General features: G+C 38.9%; 1 protein-coding gene across 1 annotated transcript in view; it reads right to left on the reverse strand.

Annotated features, from left to right (window-relative positions):
• LOC120412418 (mucin-2-like) overlaps positions 1 to 22425 on the reverse strand; it is a 58498-nt gene that overhangs the window by 2794 nt on the left and 33279 nt on the right. The window contains exons 2-15 of the mRNA XM_039572879.2: positions 3271 to 3600; positions 3163 to 3204; positions 2794 to 3105; positions 2693 to 2734; positions 2290 to 2634; positions 2061 to 2228; positions 1646 to 1999; positions 1346 to 1585; positions 1240 to 1281; positions 885 to 1181; positions 774 to 824; positions 501 to 716; positions 388 to 438; positions 31 to 324 (exon numbers count right to left, since the gene is read on the reverse strand). Of these exons, the coding sequence (XP_039428813.1) occupies positions 31 to 324; positions 388 to 438; positions 501 to 716; positions 774 to 824; positions 885 to 1181; positions 1240 to 1281; positions 1346 to 1585; positions 1646 to 1999; positions 2061 to 2228; positions 2290 to 2634; positions 2693 to 2734; positions 2794 to 3105; positions 3163 to 3204; positions 3271 to 3600 (2784 nt within the window). The remainder of the gene's footprint in view (positions 1 to 30; positions 325 to 387; positions 439 to 500; positions 717 to 773; positions 825 to 884; positions 1182 to 1239; positions 1282 to 1345; positions 1586 to 1645; positions 2000 to 2060; positions 2229 to 2289; positions 2635 to 2692; positions 2735 to 2793; positions 3106 to 3162; positions 3205 to 3270; positions 3601 to 22425) is intronic.

Consider the following 22425-nt stretch of genomic DNA (forward strand, 5'->3'; position numbering starts at 1 on the left):
AGTTGGAAATCTAACCAAGTCAGAACGCACCCTGGTTGTGGTAGTAGTTGGTCTTGGCGTTGTCCGAGCCGTCGTCGATGGCGGGAGATACTCCTGAGGTGGCGTTGCCCGACGAGTCGTGGTTGTAACGGGTCTCGTGGTTGGAACCCGTTGGGGCAGTGTAAAGGACTGATCAGGCTTTGGATAGTCGTACCCGCAGGTGCCATCCGGATTCGGGTTGGGACAGCTTGGTTTGGGATAGTTGTAACCACAGGATCCATCGGGATTCTGCTGTCCGAGCGGACATCTCGTTGTTGTTGGAGGTCGTGTAGTAGTCGTTGTACGCTGAAGGTGTAATAAAGATTGTTAACGAATCATCCAGTAATTATTAAAGAAACTTGTCATTACCCTTGTCGTGGTTGTAGTTGGGCGCGTTGTAGTAGTAGTACGTCGGGTTGTCTAAAAAAAATAAAAATTAAGGAAAATCTGGTGATTGCAATCGAATACCCTCAGAAACCTACCGTAGTTGTGGGTCTCGGAGTAGTTCGAGCCGTGGTCGTCGGTGGCAGGTATTCCTGGGACGGAGTCGTCCTACGAGTAGTGGTGGTGGTCACTCTCTGAGGAATGGTGAAGCTTTGGTCCGGCTTCTGGTAGCTGTATCCACAAGATCCATCGGGATTCTGCTGTCCCAACGGACATCTCGTTGTCGTTGGAGGTCGCGTGGTTGTCGTTGTGCGCTGAAATAAGGTAGAATCAGAATCCACTATCTAATGAAGCATTGAGGATGTACTTACTCTAGTTGTGGTCGTTGTGGGGCGCGTGGTAGTGGTGGTGCGTCGAGTAGTCTACAAATTGAATAGATATAAAATTTTCTGATTACAAAACATGGACCCACAGAAACTTACCGTCGTCGTTGGTCTCGGGGTCGTCTTTGGTGGCAGGTATTCCTGCGAAGGCGTGGTTCTACGCGTCGTTGTTGTAGTCCGCGTTGTAGTCGGTACTCGCTGAGGTAGCTCGAACGAGTTGTCCGGCTTTGGGTAGGAATAGCCACAGCTTCCGTCAGGATTAGGGTTCGGACAAGCCGGCTTCGGGTAGTTGTAGCCACATGATCCGTCTGGATTCGGATTTGCACAGTCCGGCTTCCTCGTGGTGAACACTACGCGTGGAGTTGTGCGTGATGTTGTCGTAGTTCGCCGCGTTGTCTGAAGTGGAGAAAAACTCTTAACTAGAAGTTACTTGATCCAACGGAAGTAAACTTACAGTCGTGGTTGGACGTGTAGTGGTTGTAGTCCGACGAGTCGTCTGCAAAATCAAAGACCCGAATTAACTCCTGTCTTATAAATATTAGGGTAGAGTGACTACATACCGTTGTAATTGGTCTTGGGGTCGTTCTTTGCGTTGTGGTTGGAACTCGCTGAGGCAACTCAAACGAGTTGTCCGGCTTGGGATAGGAATATCCACAGCTTCCGTCAGGATTCGGGTTCGGACAAGCCGGCTTGGGATAGTTGTATCCACACGATCCGTCTGGATTTTGTGCCGAGAGCGGACACTTTGTTGTCTGGATGATCCTCTGAGTTGTTGTTGTTCTTCGCGTCGTTGTGGTTGGCTGAAAAGGTAATCACGATAATTCACTCGAATTCGAAGACCTGAGCTGACCTCGACATACCCTGGTTGTTGTAGTAGTGGGTCTCGGTGTAGTCCGGACCGTAGTCGTTGGAGGCAGATATTCCTGACGGGGAGTTGTTCGACGAGTTGTCGTCGTTGTTGTTACGGGTCGCGTTGTTGGCACTCGTTGAGGTAGTGTGAATGACTGGTCTGGCTTCGGGTAGTCATATCCGCAGGAACCATCTGGATTTGGGTTCGGACAGCTCGGCTTGGGATAGTTATAGCCACAGGATCCGTCTGGATTTTGCGCCGAGAGAGGACACTTTGTGGTTGTGGGTCTTGTCGTTGTGGTCGTTTTGCGGGTTGTTGTCGTAGGTCGCGTAGTCGTGGTCGTTCTTCGTGTCGTTGTGGTTGGCTAAAAAAGTAATACCAGGTTATTAACCTCAATTCAAAGGTCTAAGCTGAATTCGAAATACCCTAGTTGTAGTAGTAGTGGTCCTTCTCGTAGTAGTTGTGGACACTCGTTGAGGTACCGTGAAGCTTTGTTCCGGCTTCTGGTAATTATAGCCACATGATCCATCAGGATTTTGCAGACCAATCGGACATCGCGTAGTCGTTGGAGGTCGCGTGGTGGTCGTTGTGCGCTGGAGGTTGAATCACGTTAGTATTTGTAAAACTAGGACTTTCCTAAACACCTTCACTTACCCTAGTGGTCGTCGTTGTGGGACGTGTAGTTGTAGTGGTTCGACGGGTTGTTGTTGTTGTTGGTCTGGGTGTAGTCTTCGGCGGCAAGTACTCCTGCGATGGCGTAGTTCTACGCGTCGTTGTTGTTGTGGTCGTAGTCGGAACTCGCTGGGGCAGCTCAAACGAGTTGTCCGGCTTCGGGTAGGAATATCCACAGCTTCCATCGGGGTTCGGGTTCGGACAAGCTGGCTTTGGGTAGTTATACCCGCATGATCCATCCGGGTTCGGATTCACGCAGTCAGGCTTCCTCGTGGTGAACACTACGCGTGGTGTTGTGCGAGAGGTCGTGGTGGTCCGACGTGTTGTCTGTGATGGGGAAAGACTCGTAACTTTGTGATTTTCAGTAGAGTCTATCAAAACTTACCGTCGTGGTTGGACGTGTGGTAGTTGTAGTTCTGCGGGTCGTCTAAAATAAGAAATACATGGATAAATTGAAAACCTCTGGAACTCTCTAAGTAACATTACCGTGGTGGTTGGCCTTGTCGTTGTCGGTCTTGGAGTTGTCTTTGGCGGCAAGTATTCCTGCGAAGGCGTGGTTCTTCTCGTGGTAGTTGTTGTCCTGGTCGTAGTCGGTACTCGCTGAGGTATTTCAAACGAGTTGTCCGGCTTTGGGTAGGAATATCCACAGCTTCCATCGGGGTTCGGGTTTGGACAAGCTGGCTTCGGGTAATTATATCCACATGATCCATCCGGATTCGGATTCGGGCAGTCAGGCTTCCTCGTGGTGAAGACTACTCGTGGTGTTGTACGTGAAGTTGTTGTTGTGCGTCGCGTTGTCTAGAATTAATTGGGGATCATTACTTGAATTTCTTTTATTAAATCTCTCAAATTTACCGTCGTAGTTGGACGCGTTGTAGTTGTGGTTCTTCGCGTTGTCTATCGGATGAAAATAGTTTAGTTATCCCTAGTGATAAGATCCAGTATTTCAACAAGTATCATTACCGTAGTGGTCGGCCTCGTCGTTGTCGTGGTAGGCCTTGGCGTCGTCTTTGGTGGCAGGTACTCGTTTGGCAGTTCGAAGCTCTGGTCTGGCTTCGGGTAGTCATATCCGCAGCTTCCGTCCGGATTCTGCGCCGTTATGGCACACTTCTTCTCCGTTGTTGGCGGTGGTGGCGGTGGAGGCCGCGTGGGCGTTTCGAACGGGATCTTTGGCTTGTCGTAGTGGTATCCATCTTCGTCGAGGTTGTTCTGGGAGTAACCACCTCGGAGGAGCGTTGAGATGTCGGCGCGACCGGTGGTGACCAGTATACTGAGCAATATTATAGTGCTCCTCTGTGAAGAAGAAAAGAAATTTGCGAAATAATGAATAGGTGAAACGGTAGATCATTTATTAAAGTAATTTTGAATAACATGAACAAAGCAGTAGTCAAGCTGTAAGGTCAAAGTCAACGATTAACTTCAACAACAAATTGCTTCCATGTGAAACCTCCACATCGGACAGCTTCGTCCAATCCTATCACTACAAACATATGTTGGCGAGAGATTGTACACACATAGTCTCCGGTCGAATGCCATCTTGTTCGATTGCCATCGTGACAAGTGGAACAAATTTACATTTTCCCCCCATCTATGCTGTTGATCATCTGGTGAACAATTCTCTGTAGAATTATTGTAAAATGCTGGTAACTTCAAGTTCATGTTATTTTTCTTTTGGCAAACATTTTCAATGTCTGATTTGTTTAGATTTGCTGTTTAATCAACTGTGGTAGCATATCATGGATCTTCAAGAGGAGATTGTTTGCTCTCAGACTATACGATTAACCCTAACAATAACTAATTACTTTCGATAATCGTCCACTTATGCATAATTCATGTGTGTTTGGCGAGTTCTGATCATCTGCAGCGTCTGTCTGTCACAGCAGCGGCGTCACCTCTCAATTAATAATCTTCGGTTACCTTGTGGCCAAAGGGTGACAACTGGGGTGGCGACGAACCCCCCACGACAACGTCGCGCCGTGTCACGCCGCTCAAGTCGGTAGCCAATCAACCAATCAACCAGCAGTCGTGAACGTGACACATTCATCACCACAGAGAAGAATCCGACTCGGTAAGAGGCGTCTCGTGACCAGTTTGAAATATTTAATGAGAATCTTCATTTACCATTCGGAAGTAAGCATCACCGAATCTTATCGGTCACCATCGCGCACACTTCCTCTCGGTAGTTGAAAGTCCTCACTCGCTAATGACAAATTGATTAACCCAGCGACCTTCCCGGCTACACGTACGACTGTCGAGTTCAATGTCAGCATCCGCGCAGTTGTAAAAGGATTGACCGTGAAACACATCTCGCGAAGCGGCAGTTTGGTGAAGAAATTGATGATACCCGGCACGAACCAGGCGGTGCCTTTGACGAACCGATCGACTGGGGGCAGAGACATGCAAAGTTCCAGTTTTTTTTGGGCTTTAAAATACAGCTACATAAATTTGAGGCTTCTCCTCGGGTGGTTTCGAAAGGCGCTCTTTTCATATGCATATGAGTCTGGCAATGATAACAATGCAGCGACGTTCAGGGTTTTGGTGTTTTCGGATGACCTGGTCCAATGAACCTTGGCAGTTAGTTGGTTCACCTTGGTAAATATCGATGGTTCAAAGAATGTGACAGTGCAAAAAGTTTGGATCATTCAATTAAATCGTCGCTGTCGTGCTAACTTGTTGCACGTGCATTATGAGCCAAAATGTGCAGCTCTCAATGCCTCACATTTTGATCTTCACAGATCCCCGAAATTCGATTTCAATTCTGAGATATTCAACAAACACCGAGAAAACTGCATTTTTGTCACTTTTCAAGATGTTTCATTCATGAGACTTATAAAACTTCAATTTTCCTGTTTCTTTTTTTAAGCTATTGATCAGCAACCAGAGGTCCAATCTTCAATGTCTCTTAGATAATTTTATAGCAAATTTGCTGAACGTTAAAAAACATATTTTCACACGCTATTTAAAAAAAATCAAAAACTGCAAATATTTCGCTGAAATCAATCCCCACAAAGTTTGAGCCAAATCAAAATTACAAATTTTTTGTAGAGAATTGCTAACTTAACTTCCAAAATAGTTCTATGACCAGCTAGTAAGGCTGTTCATGAAATATTCAATAAATTTATTGAGTGTCCAAATTTAAAAAAACAAATAAGCTCACATCAAATTTTCACATATTATAACAAAAATTTGATTAGGCACATTAATTTGTTTATTTTTGCTTTTGCAATAAAATGTATACCGTAAACCGGGGTGACTTTGATAGGATTTCCATCCATTTCTTTGAATATTTACCAACTGGTAAGGTTTTTCTCAAGGTTACTATTTTTAAAACATGTACTGGTGTAAGCCACACAAAGTCCATACACTATTTTTGAAAAAAAAGTTTTTTCAATAATGTTTAGAAAAATAGTTACGTTAAAAATTCTTAGTTTGAATTCCGGGGTGACTTTGATAGTCATAGTTTTTATTGTCACAATCTGATTTAAGGTATTCAAACATTATTTTTACGTCAAATGTACCATTACTTTGGATGCTGATATAATTTTTAATAAGAAAATCAATGTTTATATCTAGTTAACTAGGGACCATCCATAAACCACGTGGACACTTTTTTGGGAATCTGTTACCCCCCCCCCCCCCCTTCGTGGACAATTGTGCATACAAAAAAAACTTTTTTGTATGGATCGTGGACAATCGCCATACCCCCCCCCCCTAAAGTGTCCACGTGGTTTATGGATGGTCCCCTAAGTATTTTAGCTTTTTATCAAAATACAACAATTTTATGTAAAATTGTTTAAAAGTTGGAATTTTGCCTGAAATTTGTTAAACATAGTAATTTTCATAAAATTTTCGATTTATATTGCATTTTATACTTGATTATGAGCACGATCACGATTTTTCACAATTTATATGAAATTTGTTCAACTGAAATTGCCTTTAAATTTGGAGATTTTTTAAAATTATGTTTCAAAAACACACATTATTTATTATTTACAAACTTATTTTACCTTCTCCTGGTGGAAAATTGTCCAAAGAATCCGAAAATGCATTCCGTTTTCCGATTCAAAATAATATTCATTGAGAAAATCATGACACTTTGAGAAGTTTGACATAATGCCTTTCATCAACATTTTCTTATTTATAGTTAACTAACTTTTCAATCTTTTCAAAATTTTATGAAAAGTTCTTCTTGAGGTACTTTGAGCACTTCTCTGCCGTGGTCAGTATGATTCCAAACCATTCCGTACGTATTTAATTTGTTCTCTTCATTTTGCGGAAAAATCTCAAACCTATCAAAGTCACCCCGTTTTACGGTACATTTTTTTAAATCTTTTCTTTGTATTTTTTTCAATGTTTTGTTTGAAATTCAAACATTCTTTACGTTTGAATTGATTTCTTTTTATTTTTATAATGATATTTTTAGAATCCATTATTAAACTAAAAAATGGCATAAGAAAACAAAATTATCCATTTCGTAAAAATGTAAAATATACCAATCTAGATGTTTTTTTTTTTAAATTTTTCCTTCTCTTGCCAAATCCATTGTTAGAATATCCAATTACGTCAAAATGAATTATAGTTCAAATCATAGTTGAAAGGAACTCCAAAACTCTATTAAGTTATAATAAATACGGAATTGTAAATTGATTATTTACTAATAAAATAAATTGAATTGAGTTGAAAAAATATATCAAAAACTAGGATTGTTGTCTGTAAAAATCTACAAAAAGACACTAAATTTAAAACTCTTACAGTTTAACAGTGTCTAAAATTGATTTTTTTTTCTTTTTTGAGAAACTTATTAAAATTGATCTTTAATAAATGAGTAAGCAAAAACATTATGTTATTTAGAACAACTTTACTGTAATAATTGAAAACTAAAAAAAAGTTTATTTTAAAAAAGCTTTAAAAAGCAAATTAATCATACTGAAAATAAAGAACACTGCAAATATTTTTAAAATATTAAAAAAATGAGACATGAAAACAGGGTGCAAAAATATACTTTTTTTTCATAAAATTCTTAGTTTATGCATGTTTTAACACATTCAATTATGCCTCATTGATATTTTTTGATATTTGTGTGTTGAGGAAATTAAACTTAAAAAAACTTGCAACGATCAATAAAATTTGAATGTTTTTTTAGGTTAATGATATCAGGGTATATAATTATAATAATATAATATAGCTTTAAACAAAAAAATCGAAGGAACTTTTTTTTTGAAAGTTTTCTTAGTTTTTCTTTCTTATTTTTAAGATATATTAATCTTGTTTGCAATACTAGTTTATATATTTGTTTACTTTAGAAGAACATGATAAAAAATATTTATTGAAAGAAATATTGATTTTTTCAACTTTTATCAAACATTAGTCAGTCCAAAAGGTTGGGCACCCCTGCTATAAATCATATCAATCACTCATCAACAGCCAGCTAGCAGTGCGAGCTAAGGCACAGCTCTTAGTTCAGAACATCATCTAATATCGTTCAATTCTACCACAGATTCACCCTCTTCCACGTTCCATTAGCAGGTATGGTCCAAAAACCACCAAGCCATGTCTTCCTCAAATTCCAAACTCCACACGAAGCCTCACGACCCGACCTTGTCCGCGGTGCCGAGCTGACCCTGAAAACTTTGATGTGTGGGAAGTCGCGCTAAACAGCGTTTTGCCATCCGAATTCACCTCCAAATCTACCTGTTTTGTAAAAAGGTGGAAATATTTGGATCGCGCTGCCGCAGCTGTTGAAAGAAGCGAGATATTCAAATGTTTCATTTGACGACCTGTGCTAAAGCTCGATTTGTGTTTTAATCAAATTAGCATACAACCGGAGGAGCGCATACGACACACTCGAAACTAAATCTCGACTCAGATCTGGTTATGGTGGGAACTTGCGGGTGTCTCTGCCTTAAAGACCCTAAAGACAGAGAATAAGTAATTAAGTTAAGCGCTTCTTTACTGGGTCAGCTGCGCGGACGGGTCGATAGCAATCTTCCACCACGTTCACTTTCCGGCACTTGGCCCAGCAAGAACCTTGTTGATTAAGTTGACCCATTTGCGCCGCGTTGTCGCGTGTTCGCGCAGCTTCTTCAAGAATTCCAGCCAGCAACCTTCGCCACCACGACGACGCGGGGATCAATGATTGATGATCCAATCTGGTTCGCACAGCGTGATAACTCGCCCCGCGGGGGATGATCCCCAAGGTCGTCGGCAGCAAGCCGCCGCGCGATCCTCTGATCGTGGGTATCAATTACGGTCGGTGTGTTGCGTAACACAGACCCTGCGGTGGGCAACGGGCTTCGCGAGGAGGCACGACATTGCTGACTACATTATCGCCTTCCCGCGCGTCTTGGGGGAATTCCAGGAGGGGAGGGGATGAAAAGAAGCAACTCTTGGCGTGGTCGAAGGTGGGATGCCTTCTCAGCGAGAGGGGTTTAACTTGTAGGGGCTTTTTTTGCAAGCTTGTTAATAACTTGATCCGGCGCAGGTCATGTCCGCGACCGTGGTTGTGATACCACTAGGGTGGCCTGAGTGCAAAATGGCTTTATAATATGTGCGTCACTTTTAATGATGCTTAAGTGAACTTGTTTTGCTTCATTCTTCGGAGTTCTGACGAGGTGTTGATGTGGTGAGAGATTTGCTATTCGAAGGGATAAAAAAATCGGGGATGCGAATGAGTTCTAATTACATTTACCTAGTTATTTTAAAGAGAACAACAAAACAACACAACAGAGCAATTCTCCACGAAATCGGTCTTTTTTTTTGGAATTTTAATTTTTGTATTTTTTAATCCGACTGAAACTTTTTTGGTGCCTTCGGTATGCCCAAAAAAGCCATTTTGCATCATTAGATTCTCCATAAAATTTTCCATACAAATTTGGCAGCTGTCCATACAAAAATGATGCATGAAAATTCAAAAATCCGTATCTTTTGGAGGAATTTTTTGATCGATTTGGTGTCTTCGGCAAAGTTGTAGGTATGGATATGGACTACACTGAAAAAAAAAATGATACACGGTAAAAACATTTTTTTAATTTTTTATTTAACTTTTTGTCACTAAAACTTGATTTGCAAAAAAACACTATTTTTATTTTTTTTATTTTTTTATATGTTTTAGAGGACATCAAATGCCAACTTTTCAGAAATTTCCAAGTTGTGCAAAAAATCTTTGACCGAGCTATGATTTTTTTAATCAATACTGATTTTTTCAAAAAATTGAAATATTGGTCGTAAAAAATGTTCAACTTCATTTTTCGATGTAAAATCAAATTTGCAATCAAAAAGTACTTTAGTGAAATTTTGATAAAGTGCACCGTTTTCAAGTTAAATCCATTTTAGGTGACTTTTTTGAAAATAATCGCAGTTTTTCATTTTTTTAAATTAGTGCACATTTGACAATTTCACGAATGTTTCATATTTTTACATTGTAAATCAGACCATTAGTTGCTGAAATATCGACATTAGAAAATAGTTGGCTGTTAGGGTGAGATTTAGAAAACATCAATTTTCCGGTTTTAAACACTTGCATGGCAATATCTCAGCAACTAAGGGTCGTATCAAAAAAGTCCAAAAAAGCAAAATATAGAGAATTTTCTCAGCATATCAAAAATATTTTTTTAATAAGTGGGCAAACATGTGCACTAATTATAAAAAAATTAAAACTGCGACTATTTTCCAGAGTTCCCAAATGAACCGGTTAGGCTAGGTTCACCAATAAAATTGGTTCGGCTTAAACCTCCCTTTGTGGTTCAATCCTGGTTCAGTGAACCATGAACCATGGCTTAAGCCAGGCTAACCAGGCTAATGAAAACCATGACTATGCATAGGTGTTAAGGTGCAACAATGCTACCGTGTAACAAATTGATGATGTAACAATGTTACAGTGTATCGAATGATACGGTGTAACAATGTTACGGTGTAACAATGTTACGGTGTAACCATATTACGGTGTAACGGATGTCACGGTGTAACAAATGTTACGGCAATGGTTACACTGCAACATTCGTTACACCGTAGCATTGTTACACCTTAACTTCGTACACCGTAGCATTGTTACACCTTAACTTCGTACACCGTAACATTGTTACACCGTAACGTTGTTACACCGTAACGTTGTTACACCGTAACTTTGTTACACCGTAACTTTGTTACACCGTAACTTTGTTACACCGTAACTTTGTTACACCGTAACTTTGTTACACCGTAACTTTGTTACACCGTAACTTTGTTACACCGTAACTTTGTTACACCGTAACTTTGTTACACCGTAACTTTGTTACACCGTAACATTGTTACACCGTAACATTGTTACACCGTAACTTTGTTACACCGTAACTTTGTTACACCGTAACTTTGTTACACCGTAACTTTGTTACACCGTAACTTTGTTACACCGTAACTTTGTTACACCGTAACATTCATTACACCGTAACATTCGTTACACTGTAATATTGTTACACCGTTACATTCGTAACACTGTAATATTGTTACACCGTTACATTGTTACACCGTAATATTCATTACACTGTAATATTCATTACACTGTAATATTCATTACATCATAACATTCGTTACATCATAACATTCGTTACACCGTAACATTCGTTACACCGTAACATTGTTACACCGATACATTGTTACACCGATACATTGTTACACCGATACATTGTTAACCGTAACATTTATTACACCGTAACATTCGTTACACCGTGACTTCCGTTACAGTTTTACGGTGTAACACTGTTACGGTGTAACACTGATACGGTGTTACACAGTTACTGTGTAACACTGATACGATGTAACACAGTTACGGTGTAACACTGATACGATGTAACACAGTTACAGTGTAACGAATGTTACGGTGTAACAATAATACGGTGTAACAAATATTACGGAGCAGTAGATTTAGGGTTGCACAGTGTCACGGTCTAACAGAGCTCACCGTTTAGCCCAACATTCTTTGATCAGGTTCAAGCCTGGTTCAAGCCAATGGTTCATTTTGGCCAGCTTGCCTGGTTTGAACCAAATGAACCATGGCTCACGGCGCTGGGTGAGCCTGAGCCGACGATGCTTGCCGACGTGTGGTGTGAACCTGAGCCAGAAAAATGAACCTAGCCGAGCCGATGGCTTAGGCTCGTGGGAACACTGCTATTTTCAAAAAAGTCACCTAAAAATGGATTCAACTTGAAAACGGTGCACTTTATCAAAATTTCATTAAAGTACTTTTTGATTGCAAATTTGATTTTACATCGAAAAATTAAGTTGAAATTTTTTTACGAGCAATATTTCGATTTTTTGAAAAAAACAAAAAAAATCATAACTCGGTCAAAGATTTTTTGCAGAACCTGGAAATTTCTGAAAAGTTTGTAATTGATGTCCTGTGATGTGTTTTAGACATATCAAAAAATAAAAAAAAATTAAAAATAGTGTTTTTTTTTGCAAATCTAGTTATAGTGACAAAAAGTTAAATAAAATATCACCAATTTTTTTTTTACCGTGTATCATTTTTTTCAGTGTAGTCCATATCCATACCTACAACTTTGCCGAAGACACCAAAACGATCAAAAAATTCCTTCAAAAGATACAGATTTTTGAATTTTCATTAATCATTTTTGTATGGACAGCTGCCAAATTTGTATGGAAAATTATATGGAGAATTTAATGATGCAAAATGGTTTCTTTGTGCATACCGAAGGCACCAAAAAAGTTTCAGTCGGATTAAAAAATACAAAAAAAAAATGGAATGACCGAAATCTGAGAGAACTGCTCAACAGTCAATTTTTACAACAAAGGTTTTATGTTAATGTTAGAGGATTCGGCACATTTTTTAAACCAGGAGAAGGAGTATGCTAACTTCTTCAGTAACTTTGAATGGTAGTTGCTCGAGACAAAGTCGTAGTAATGAAATATTTAGGGGGACAGGGGGTAATATGCACCCCCTAAGGGAAAACTGTGATTTCTCATCCATAACAGCATTTGTGTTAAAGAATTTCGTTAGATGTTCATAAATAACTATTATTTAACGTCATCCAAGTGAAAAAAGTCTTTGAAAACCTCAAAATTGTTTAAAAATAGCAAATTTCTAAAAATATTTTTGATTCATTTCAAACAACCATGCGGGGCAATATGCACCGCAACATTGGGGCAAAGTGCACTACAAAAACGGGGCAAAATGCACCACAACATGGGGCAAAATGCACCGGGTAAAAGCAATTTTCACTAGTCACCACTAGACCACGCTTTTTGCAGAAATTTTAATTAAAAATGGGTAATTCTCCGCCAACTCACACAGCAGTTGCCCCGACCCCTCTTCGATTTGCGTGAAACTTTGTCCTAAGGGGTAACTTTTGTCCCTGATCACGAATCCGAGGTCCGTTTTTTGATATCTCGTGACGGAGGGGCGGTACGACCCCTTCCATTTTTGAACATGTGAAAAAAGAGGTTTTTTTCAATAATTTGCAGCCTGAAACGGTGATGAGATAGAAATTTGGTGTCAAAGGGACTTTTGTGTAAAATTAGACGCCCAATTTGATGGCGTACTCAGAATTCCGAATAAACGTATTTTTCATCGAAAAAAACACTAAAAAAGTTTTAAAAATTCTCCCATTTTCCGTTACTCGACTGTAAAAAATTTTGGAACATGTCATTTTATGGCAAATTTAATGTACTTTTCGAATCTACATTGACCCAGAAGGGTCATTTTTTCATTTAGAACAAAATTTTTCATTTTACAATTTCGTGTTTTTTCTAACTTTGCAGGGTTATTTTTTAGAGTGTAACAATGTTCTACAAAGTTGTAGAGCAGACAATTACAAAAAAATTGATATATAGACATAAGGGGTTTGCTTATAAACATCACGAGTTATCGCGATTTTACGAAAAAAAGTTTTGAAAAAGTTGGTCGTCATCGATCATGGCCGTTCATGGTCACCCGCGACAGACACGGACGACGAAACAAAGAGAAACGCAAAAAGTAACTTTTTCAAAACTTTTTTTCGTAAAATCGCGATAACTCGTGATGTTTATAAGCAAACCCCTTATGTCTGTATATCAAAATTTTTGTAATTGTCTGCTCTACAACTTTGTAGAACATTGTTACACTCTAAAAAATAACCCTGCAAAGTTAGAAAAAACACGAAATTGTAAAATGAAAAATTTTGTTCTAAATGAAAAAATGACCCTTCTGGGTCAATGTAGATTCGAAAAGTACATTAAATTTCCCATAATATGACATGTTCCAAAAAAATTTACAGTCGAGTAACGGAAAATGGGAGAATTTTTAAAACTTTTTTAGTGTTTTTTTCAATGAAAAATACGTTTATTCGGAATTCTGAGTACGCCATCAAATCGGGCGTCTAATTTTACATAAAAGTCCCTTTAACACCAAATTTCTATCTCATCACCGTTTCAGGCTGCAAATTGTTGAAAAACACCTCTTTTTTCGCATGTTCAAAAATGGAAGGGGTCGTACCGCCCCTCCGTCACGAGATATCAAAAAACGGACCTCGGATTCGTGATCAGGGACAAAAGTTACCCCTTAGGACAAAGTTTCACGCAAATCGAAGAGGGGTCGGGGCAACTTTTCCCGATTTCGTGTGAGTTGGTAGAGAATTACCCAAATGCATTTTTTGATGTTTTTGGACTCATCTTTCTATAGAATAATGAAGATTATGGCAAAACAAATATGCCTCAACACTTACAATAACAATAAATGCTTTTTATATTGTTCAAAAATCATAATGAATGTTCAATGAAAATTAGACGAAAACACAACAATTTAAAGTTTTGCAAATAACTTAAGCTGTTTTTAAACCACGATGCTCATTTTTTTCCCCAGCATGGTTTAGCAGTGTTAAGTTTACAATTTCTATGATTTTTTCCCCGGAAAATTCTTCCAAATACCGAGAAAAGCAGGGGGTGCATTTTGCCCCGGGGGTGCATATTACCCCCTCTCCCCCTACTTGGCACTTTTAAAGAATACCGATGGATTCATGCACATATCCATAAAATTTCTTATAAATATGTCTTGTGAGTATCTAAATGCAATTTTTTATTCCCAATAAAAAAAATTAACATCACGTAAAAGAAAATAATTCTGCGCAATAAATAAATTTCCAACTTCCTGCCACACTCAACATTGAATCGCTCCTACTTCACGCGATATGTTCATCAACTCTCCGTCTTACAGGCAGCCGCCTGGCTAGCAGAACTAGCACCACATCCATCAGTTTAGGATTCACCTGCTGACCTTTATTGTGACACGGGGACTCCTACAGCATCTACTGACGGGACCTTGCCGGCCTAACCTCGAAACATGTACGTACATTGTGCATCATTAAAGATGCGCGGCTGCACGTGAGAAGATGAAAAAAGTAGTTTGCTGAAGTAGATTCGTTCTGATTTTTTCCCAGTGGTCCAACGACTTCATAAACCGATAGTAATAAAATCGCAGGGGAATTTAGATCATCAGAATCGATCACAGACGCTGTTCAACGTGATGGGCTCCTGCTGGTAGAATCTCGTTCCGGGTCATAAAATGTGTATTGATGACAGGGAGGATCTTTGCAAGTTTTATTGGTAAATTTGCAATTCCAATGCTGCGAATTCTCCCATCTCGCCAGCTACTCTGCAATGTGTACAACAACAATAGAATTCCAATTAATATCCAAGGTCATTTCTAAGACTGCCGTCGTCGACGGTTTGCCGACTGTCAGCACCAATGGTCAATCGGCAACTGCGTACGATCGTTCACAGATGATTTGGAGAGATCGTCTCCCGCGATGTGCAGTTTAACTCGATAGCGATCTTCGATCAAGTCGAACCGTTTGAAAACACGTTTTCTCAATTAATCAGAAGTTAGTAGCTTCTGCCTGTCTGCCCATGGTTTAGAAGAAGACTTCAACTGATCTGCTGAGGGTATGCGAGGAATTCCAGCTGTTGCACCTGATCGCGCGAGAAGTCGAAGTGTGTTGTACACGGGTTATGTTTGCGCGGTATGTGTGGGTCACGACATGGTGGCGGCCTACACGCCGACGGATGCCTCCAGGAGACGATTCACCTATGGTGATGATGGCGGCGCTAACGCTAGTTCGGCTGGGTGAAGTGTTTAAGGTTACGGTGACGGCACGGACGGAACGATTCATTAAGATATTATGATTGTTTTGCGTGTACTTTGTTGGCAGAATGTGGAAGAGGGTAGAGCAGATGAACTGTGGGGGAAATTTATGGTGGAATTCAATTACCTGTTAAGAGGTAATAACTATAATGTTGATTGGAATGCCACTAGCAGCAAGCTATTTTAAATGTTTGATACGGAAGAAACTTTGTGGTTTGTTGTGTTTTTGAATGGAATTATTCAATTTTAATCAAATTTACAAGTTTTTTAGACAAGATTTTGTAATTTGTAATTTCTTTCTAATCCTTTATTCAACAAGGTGTGCGTTAATTCAATTGTTGATTCTCTATTTACACAATTAGATTTTTCTACCGAATTTGGTAAAGTTTAAAGAATTTTCAACTGCTGAACAGCTTGGTAAACTGAAATCTACCGAAATCGGTATAAACTTGCCGAAATTCGGTAAAAAATCAAATCAAAATCAAATAATTCGCTCTACAGCATTGCCTTGGCGTTCTCGATTGCGAGACCTTTGAATTGTTAGTACAACAGCCTACCAGCGACTCCACCGAGACAGGACCCAGGAATACGACCTGGAGTGAGCTAGCTTCCTAACCTCTAGGTAGATAATAATATTCAGTATTTGTGCTAGAAAACCGCCGAAAATTCTTTATTTTTTTGTAAATTTTTAGAGCACTTTTGGGACATATTGAAGCTCAACGACCCAAAACAAGACAACGTTTTTGCCTTTCTTACTAAAGAAAGGTATAGTTTTTACGTTAAGCCAGGACGTCATTTCCATCTTCGTAAATATGTCGATTCAGCATGAATTTTAATCGGAAAAATCGTCAAAAAATCACACTGCATCGATTTTCGACGCTCTATCGATTCACCTTGACAGAACTCGTCTATCTCACTATGGAGGTCGAGTGATGTTCGTATGTGGTAAAATTTTGCAAAATTTTGTGTCGCGCCGTTCTCAGCTCCCATATATCCGATTTCGATTCTTCTAAATGCAGATGAAAGCTAGTGTGCTGAACCTGGGCGAGTTGCCGCGCAAATTTAGAAATATCCATCTGTTTTCGGATGCGGCCAGACTTTTCAACAAAATACACAGTTTTCAAATGAAAATATGGTCAAATTTTTTGCATTTTCATGTCTTTTATTTATCTCAAAAATTGCATTTTTCGAGCCCTACAACCTCCCAAATTTTCATCCAGATTCATAATATGGTTCTGGAGTTAGAGCCGTTTGATTGACCCACCATAAGAAAAAAAATCCCTAAAAAAAGGTAAAAGCCCACCTGGTGGCCTTCGCCAACATTTTTCATTTCTGATTTTATTCAAAATTTCTTGCTACATTCATAGTACAGACCATGATTGAGCATCTGAAACAAATTATGCATCGATCGGCAATCCCAATAAATTTTTAGAACGATTTACTCTTTGCCTTTCTTACTAAAGAAAGGTATAGGTTTTACTTTAAGTCAAGACGTCATTTCCATCTTCGTAAATATGTCGATTCAGCATGAATTTTAATCGGAAAAATCGTCAAAAAATCACACTGCATCGATTTTCGACGCTTCGTCGCCCAGTCGACAAGTTGTCAAGTTGAACTTCGAATACTGGCGCGAGAATGCTGGCGCATATATTTGCTGGCTCGACTTATACTCATTTTGTAGTAGCTTGTCTGCCGATGTTTCCTTCAATATGTAAGATATCGTAGCTTTTCGGTTTCTTTTGCCCTGTCCGTTTTTGCATAACTGTCCAATGTTTATGCAAAAACCTTTGTGACATAGGACATTCATCCGGCTACAATCATTTTGTTTCCCGTGCGCTCCTAAAATCGCCTAAATGTAGACTTCATTTTTTCGTGATTTCGTAAGTTTATTTAACAGGGTTCATTGGATTCCAATAGGAGCTTTCTAAGCTTTTTATCGTTTATTTCGTTTTCAAAGCGTTCAATGCTGGCGACTCCAATGGCTTTCTTCCTAAGGTTCTCGCGATTGAGTGTGTAGTGGTGCGGTTGTTAAAAATAGCTATCTCTGACTCTGTCACTTTCGTAGAAGCTGAATGGCTAGCTTCCATGCACCGTGCGGCACACGCGGTTCACTTGTACCTCGGTTTTGCTAGTCTTGGTGCGCTGGTACGATGAACCAAAACACCAACACAGTCACACAAAAGGGCTCGTACCGAAACTAGAAAACCAAAACCGCGGTGTGCGTTGTTGGGAAGCTTGCTATGATCGCGTTTGTTATAAACGCTTGTTTGATTACAAACGTACAAACATATTGTTCGATTAAAAATATTCTTTTGGTGAAAATTGCGTTTTTTATTTCTTTTGGAAATCATATAATTCATAATTTTCATAATATCATCATAATATTTGCTTTCATCATTAGACTCTCTTTTGTGCTGACGTTATAAATAAACAAAGTCGATGTTATTAATTGAAAGAAGTTCTACCATTGTTATATTCTTTAGTAAGAAAGGCTCTTTCTCACCCCAGGTGGGATTAAATCGGGTTTTTTGTGATTTAATTATTCGAAGATTGCCAAATCGTCGCCGTCGTGCTAACTTGTCGTACGTGCATTTTGGGCCATTTTGTGCAGCTCACAAGGCATCACCTTTTGACCTTCACAGATCCCCACAATTCGATGTCAATCCTGAGATATTCAATTAAAACTGAAAAAACTCCGTGCATTTTTGTCACTTTTAATATGAAAGAAGTTTCAAAAAAAATAATGTAACTGCGACAACTGACCAAAAGGATTTCAGGTCAGAACGCGTTTAACGCACGTACAAGCTAGACTGCCGTAAACATTTGTAATTATATCTCGGGAATCCGGCAACCAAATTCAAATTCTTAGCGAAAATCGTAAAAAAATACACTTTTTAAACCACCCTTATAGCTCGGATAGGACCATCCTAATCACAAAAAAAAATTATAAATGGGTCTAATTATTTTTACCCAGAAACTCCCATGCCAAAATTGAGAAAAATCGAAGCAGTTTTGATTTGGATCCTGCTGATTTTACATGGAATCGCTGAATAGGAAATTCAATAATTTTTTTTTTTTCAAATTGTTTGAAGTAAAAACACCCGCTCTTGTTTGCGCAAAAATATTACAGAAATTAAATGAATTTAACCAAAATATAAAATTCTATAAAAGGTTATTGTATTCAGCATTTTTCCCATAAAACTATACGGATTATAAGGGAGCGTTCTTTTATTACGTCACGCAAAAAAAAGATTTTAGGCCCCTTCTCCTTCTCATAACAAAATTTCCATTCACATTTGAAAAAAATGTATGGAGCGTAGAGGTGGACAAAACCGCTCATTTTTAGGAGCCGCTCATTTTCGTTCGCTCTTTAAAAAGAGCCGCTCTTTTGAACGGCTCTTTCGCTTTTTTTTCTCAAAATTTGTATGAAAAGTTTTTTTTTAGAATCGTGTGATTTTTTTAGTTATTTCACATTGGACTTTTATATTTTTACATCCGAGAGTATAGCGTCCGTCACTATAGCTTGTGAGATCCCTTCTTGTGTCTCGTGATTCCCGGCGATGTCATTCTCTCTCTATCACTCCTCCCCTTTTCCTGGACTATGCGCTCTCACCGCTGAGTCTCTCAATATCTCTAAAAACTGCAATGAGAGAACGCGAGATGTCGATTAGGAGCCGACCACGCATGACATCCCGTTAAACTGCGTTTGCGAAGTAGGTTTTGTGGCGGCTTTTGTGGTTAAACGCTGTTGCGGTAGGATGATCGTGGAAGCGGGAATGAGAGAGAAAAGGAAAATGTCAATAGACAAATCCAGCGAAAGCTCAACGCTGCTTTTTGATGGTGAGAGATTTGACAGCTCCCATACTAAATGTCTCGATTTTCATACTTTTTGTTAATTTTCTTCTAAAATAAAGCACTTAACATATGAAAACTATATATTTTTGGTGCCCAAAATTCCTGCTGAATCGAATGGTGTACTTATCTCAATTGCAAATTTTTCGAACAGTTTTTATTTAAATAATATTCTAGACACATTTTGTGCACCTAATCAATCAATACTTTTATCATAAATAATCATTTTATTGCTTAAAAATTGAATTTTCCTGAGCTCCCTTTTTCAAATACATGGAAGCTGTCATTTCTAACACCATTGGCCACCTAGCGGCCATTTCAAACTGGATACGTCTATCGCGAGTGGGTAAACACGAAAACGTGTTCGGCTATGTTCGGCGCTGAGAGTTTCAATGAGGAGAGAAGAGCAGTTGTATTTGAGGCATGATTATTCAGGCGGGATAATTGTAGTTGCTGAGAGCTGATATTTTGATATTTTAACAACTCTGCTATTCAGTAGATTTTTGGTAATATTTTACAAATTATGCAATTTGCTGCTCAAATTTGTATTATTTTGTTTAGAAAATCATTCACCTTTAGGATTAATTTTTATAAGCATTGAATTATTTGAAATTTCATATTCAATTCTCAAAAACTAATTTAATACTATTTTTTTTAAATTCAATTAATTATATTTATAACATAAATCATGCCATCTTGAAACGGTCCTTTCAAAAGACCAGAGTTTAAAAAAGAACCGCGATTCTTTTTTTTTTGTGAGCCACGGTTCGTTCGCTCTTTTCAGTGAACCGGCTCTTTGAGCGGCTCGCTCTTATTTTGCCCACCTCTAATGGAGCGTAACACGCCCTCCGACCCCCCTCCCCCCATCTGCGTTACGTAATAAAAGAATGCTCCCATACGTTACCATGATTCTCTCTCATAGCAAGGTACAACAAAAATACATAGAGTCGACTCTCCGGTTGTCAATATTGAAGGGACCATCGAAGGAGAGAATCATCAGTTTACAGAACAATGCAAAATAAATACTCGATACTGGCCTCTTGAATAATGACAACCGATCATTAATGTAGTTGCCACAACAAAAACAAGATAAAATTACTTTAATGTAAAAATTTCCTTAAAAATTCTAAGAATAGGGCCACGCAGGTGAAGCAACGAAATAAAGAAATTCAGACGTTTTAATATTAGAAAGTTATTTTTTCAATTGCTTTCTATTGGTTTGCCTGGAAATTTTCCAATGCAATGTTATGATGTTTTACATCTATTCAATATTTTATGAATATTTTTTTCAATTCAAAATCGTAAAATGCATGCTTAGCATTTTGACTTATTTTATTTAGCTTGTGACCCCGCAACAAATTGACCTTGATTTAACAAAACAACAAAACAATACATAGGCTAAATTCTTCAATAAAACCGACCAAACCGTATTGTTTCAACAAGTGCCAATAAAACATGAACATTTAACTAGGCAAATTACTTCACGCTAGATAGTTGCAAGTTGGCAGTATTCATACCACCCACAGAAAAGTGCATCATCAAAGTTCCCAAATTTAATCAACGAAACACAAAGCTACATTTTAACTCGCCATAAAGTAAACAACAGCCAAAGCGGTCAAACCGTTTGAAATGGACCTTGCTGGGGCATAATTTCTGCAATCACGTGCGCCCAGTTTCGGCAGCTGATTTCGCTCGAGATTTCAAAGTTTGCAAGTTCACTGCACTGTTTTCAGAGAAAACTCCCGCTCATAAATATTTGCATTTTGATGTTTGAACGATGTTTGCCTTTGCTCAACCAAACAACGCAGACTCTTCTGTTGAGCGTGCCTCGAGAGCTGTGCGTGACCACTTGGTCTTGGAGGAGGGCGACTTGAGGGTGGCTCCAACAGAGGAGTGACTGACTGACAGGCGTCACTGGGTATTATTTAAGTAGATTTAGGTGAGACGAATTCCAGTGACAAGTCACGTGTCTGGTTCTTGTGGTCAGTCTTTTTTTTATGCTGAGGAGTTCATACAACATAAAGAGACACAATGCTGGAGCATCTCTTATCTGCGCTCTGTATATATCTTATTTATGCTGCGGTTCAAGCTGTTGTTAAGGGGGCCACTTCAGGGGATGATGATGATTACGTAATGGTGCCGACGCCGAATCGATGCACTTTTGTCGCTGATGAGAAACCGTTCGGCGCGTCGATAGCCGCCGAACTGGTTTTGCCCTCTGACCGACTCAATTGACGAGGCATTTTTGTGTAGGGTCTACTGGGTTGAGGCTGGTCAAGGACGAACCGGGTTCGGGCCTGAATTTGGACCATCTCGATTCTGCGGGTCCGCGGCCTTCGGACATTGTAGGATCGCGATTCTTCGTTCAATTTTTTCGTCGAATCCTCCGCGGTAATTGTTGGACGCATATGGTAGTGGACGCGTTGCATTCGACAGCCAGTGGTGGATCTATTATATGAGCTGGTAAAGATTCGGACGTGGGGTAATTTGGGCTGCTGCAGGCAAGTGTAATGTTAAAGAGCGATTTTTCATAAAGGTCACCGTTTTTTTGCCTTATCCAGAGGTGAGATTGGAATGATGTTCAATAAAATATTAATGGCAACATAAATTATAGTATTCAGTACCAAGCGGTACAAGGCGAACCAAATTTAGGTTGTATTGATGTTGGTAAGACTTTTTTGATTGATGTCCAAAAATTACGAAAACAAAAAATATTTTGAATATTTTTTTACTGTTTGCAGATTGGATTTTTTTGTGTGTTGGTGTATCTTGAGCAGGAATTTCCTGAACGATTTTTCTTGATTTTGTATTATTGAACTTTGTGCTATTGATACTTAAATTTCTTAAATGCATATTTTACAATTATTTTTCTTCTCCTGCTATGATTCCCCCTAAAGATGCATTTTTTGCGTACCTTTTGGTAAAATCAGCAATTTTTTGGAAATGATGGATTTTTTGATGAAAATTTATGGAAAAATTTTAAATGCAAAATCAAATTTGTAATCAAAAATGACTTATTTCTTTTTTAGTAAAGTACGCCGTAAAGGCAACTTTCGGTGAATAATTTCGATTTGTTATTGTTTTGCAATTTAAAAATATTTTATGAGGAAAAGCTTCCCTGAAAAAAAATCGCAGGACTGATAAATGTTTCAACAATT

The sequence above is a fragment of the Culex pipiens genome, chromosome 3 (genome assembly GCF_016801865.2).
Source record: "Culex pipiens pallens isolate TS chromosome 3, TS_CPP_V2, whole genome shotgun sequence".
Lineage (NCBI taxonomy): Eukaryota > Metazoa > Arthropoda > Insecta > Diptera > Culicidae > Culex > Culex pipiens.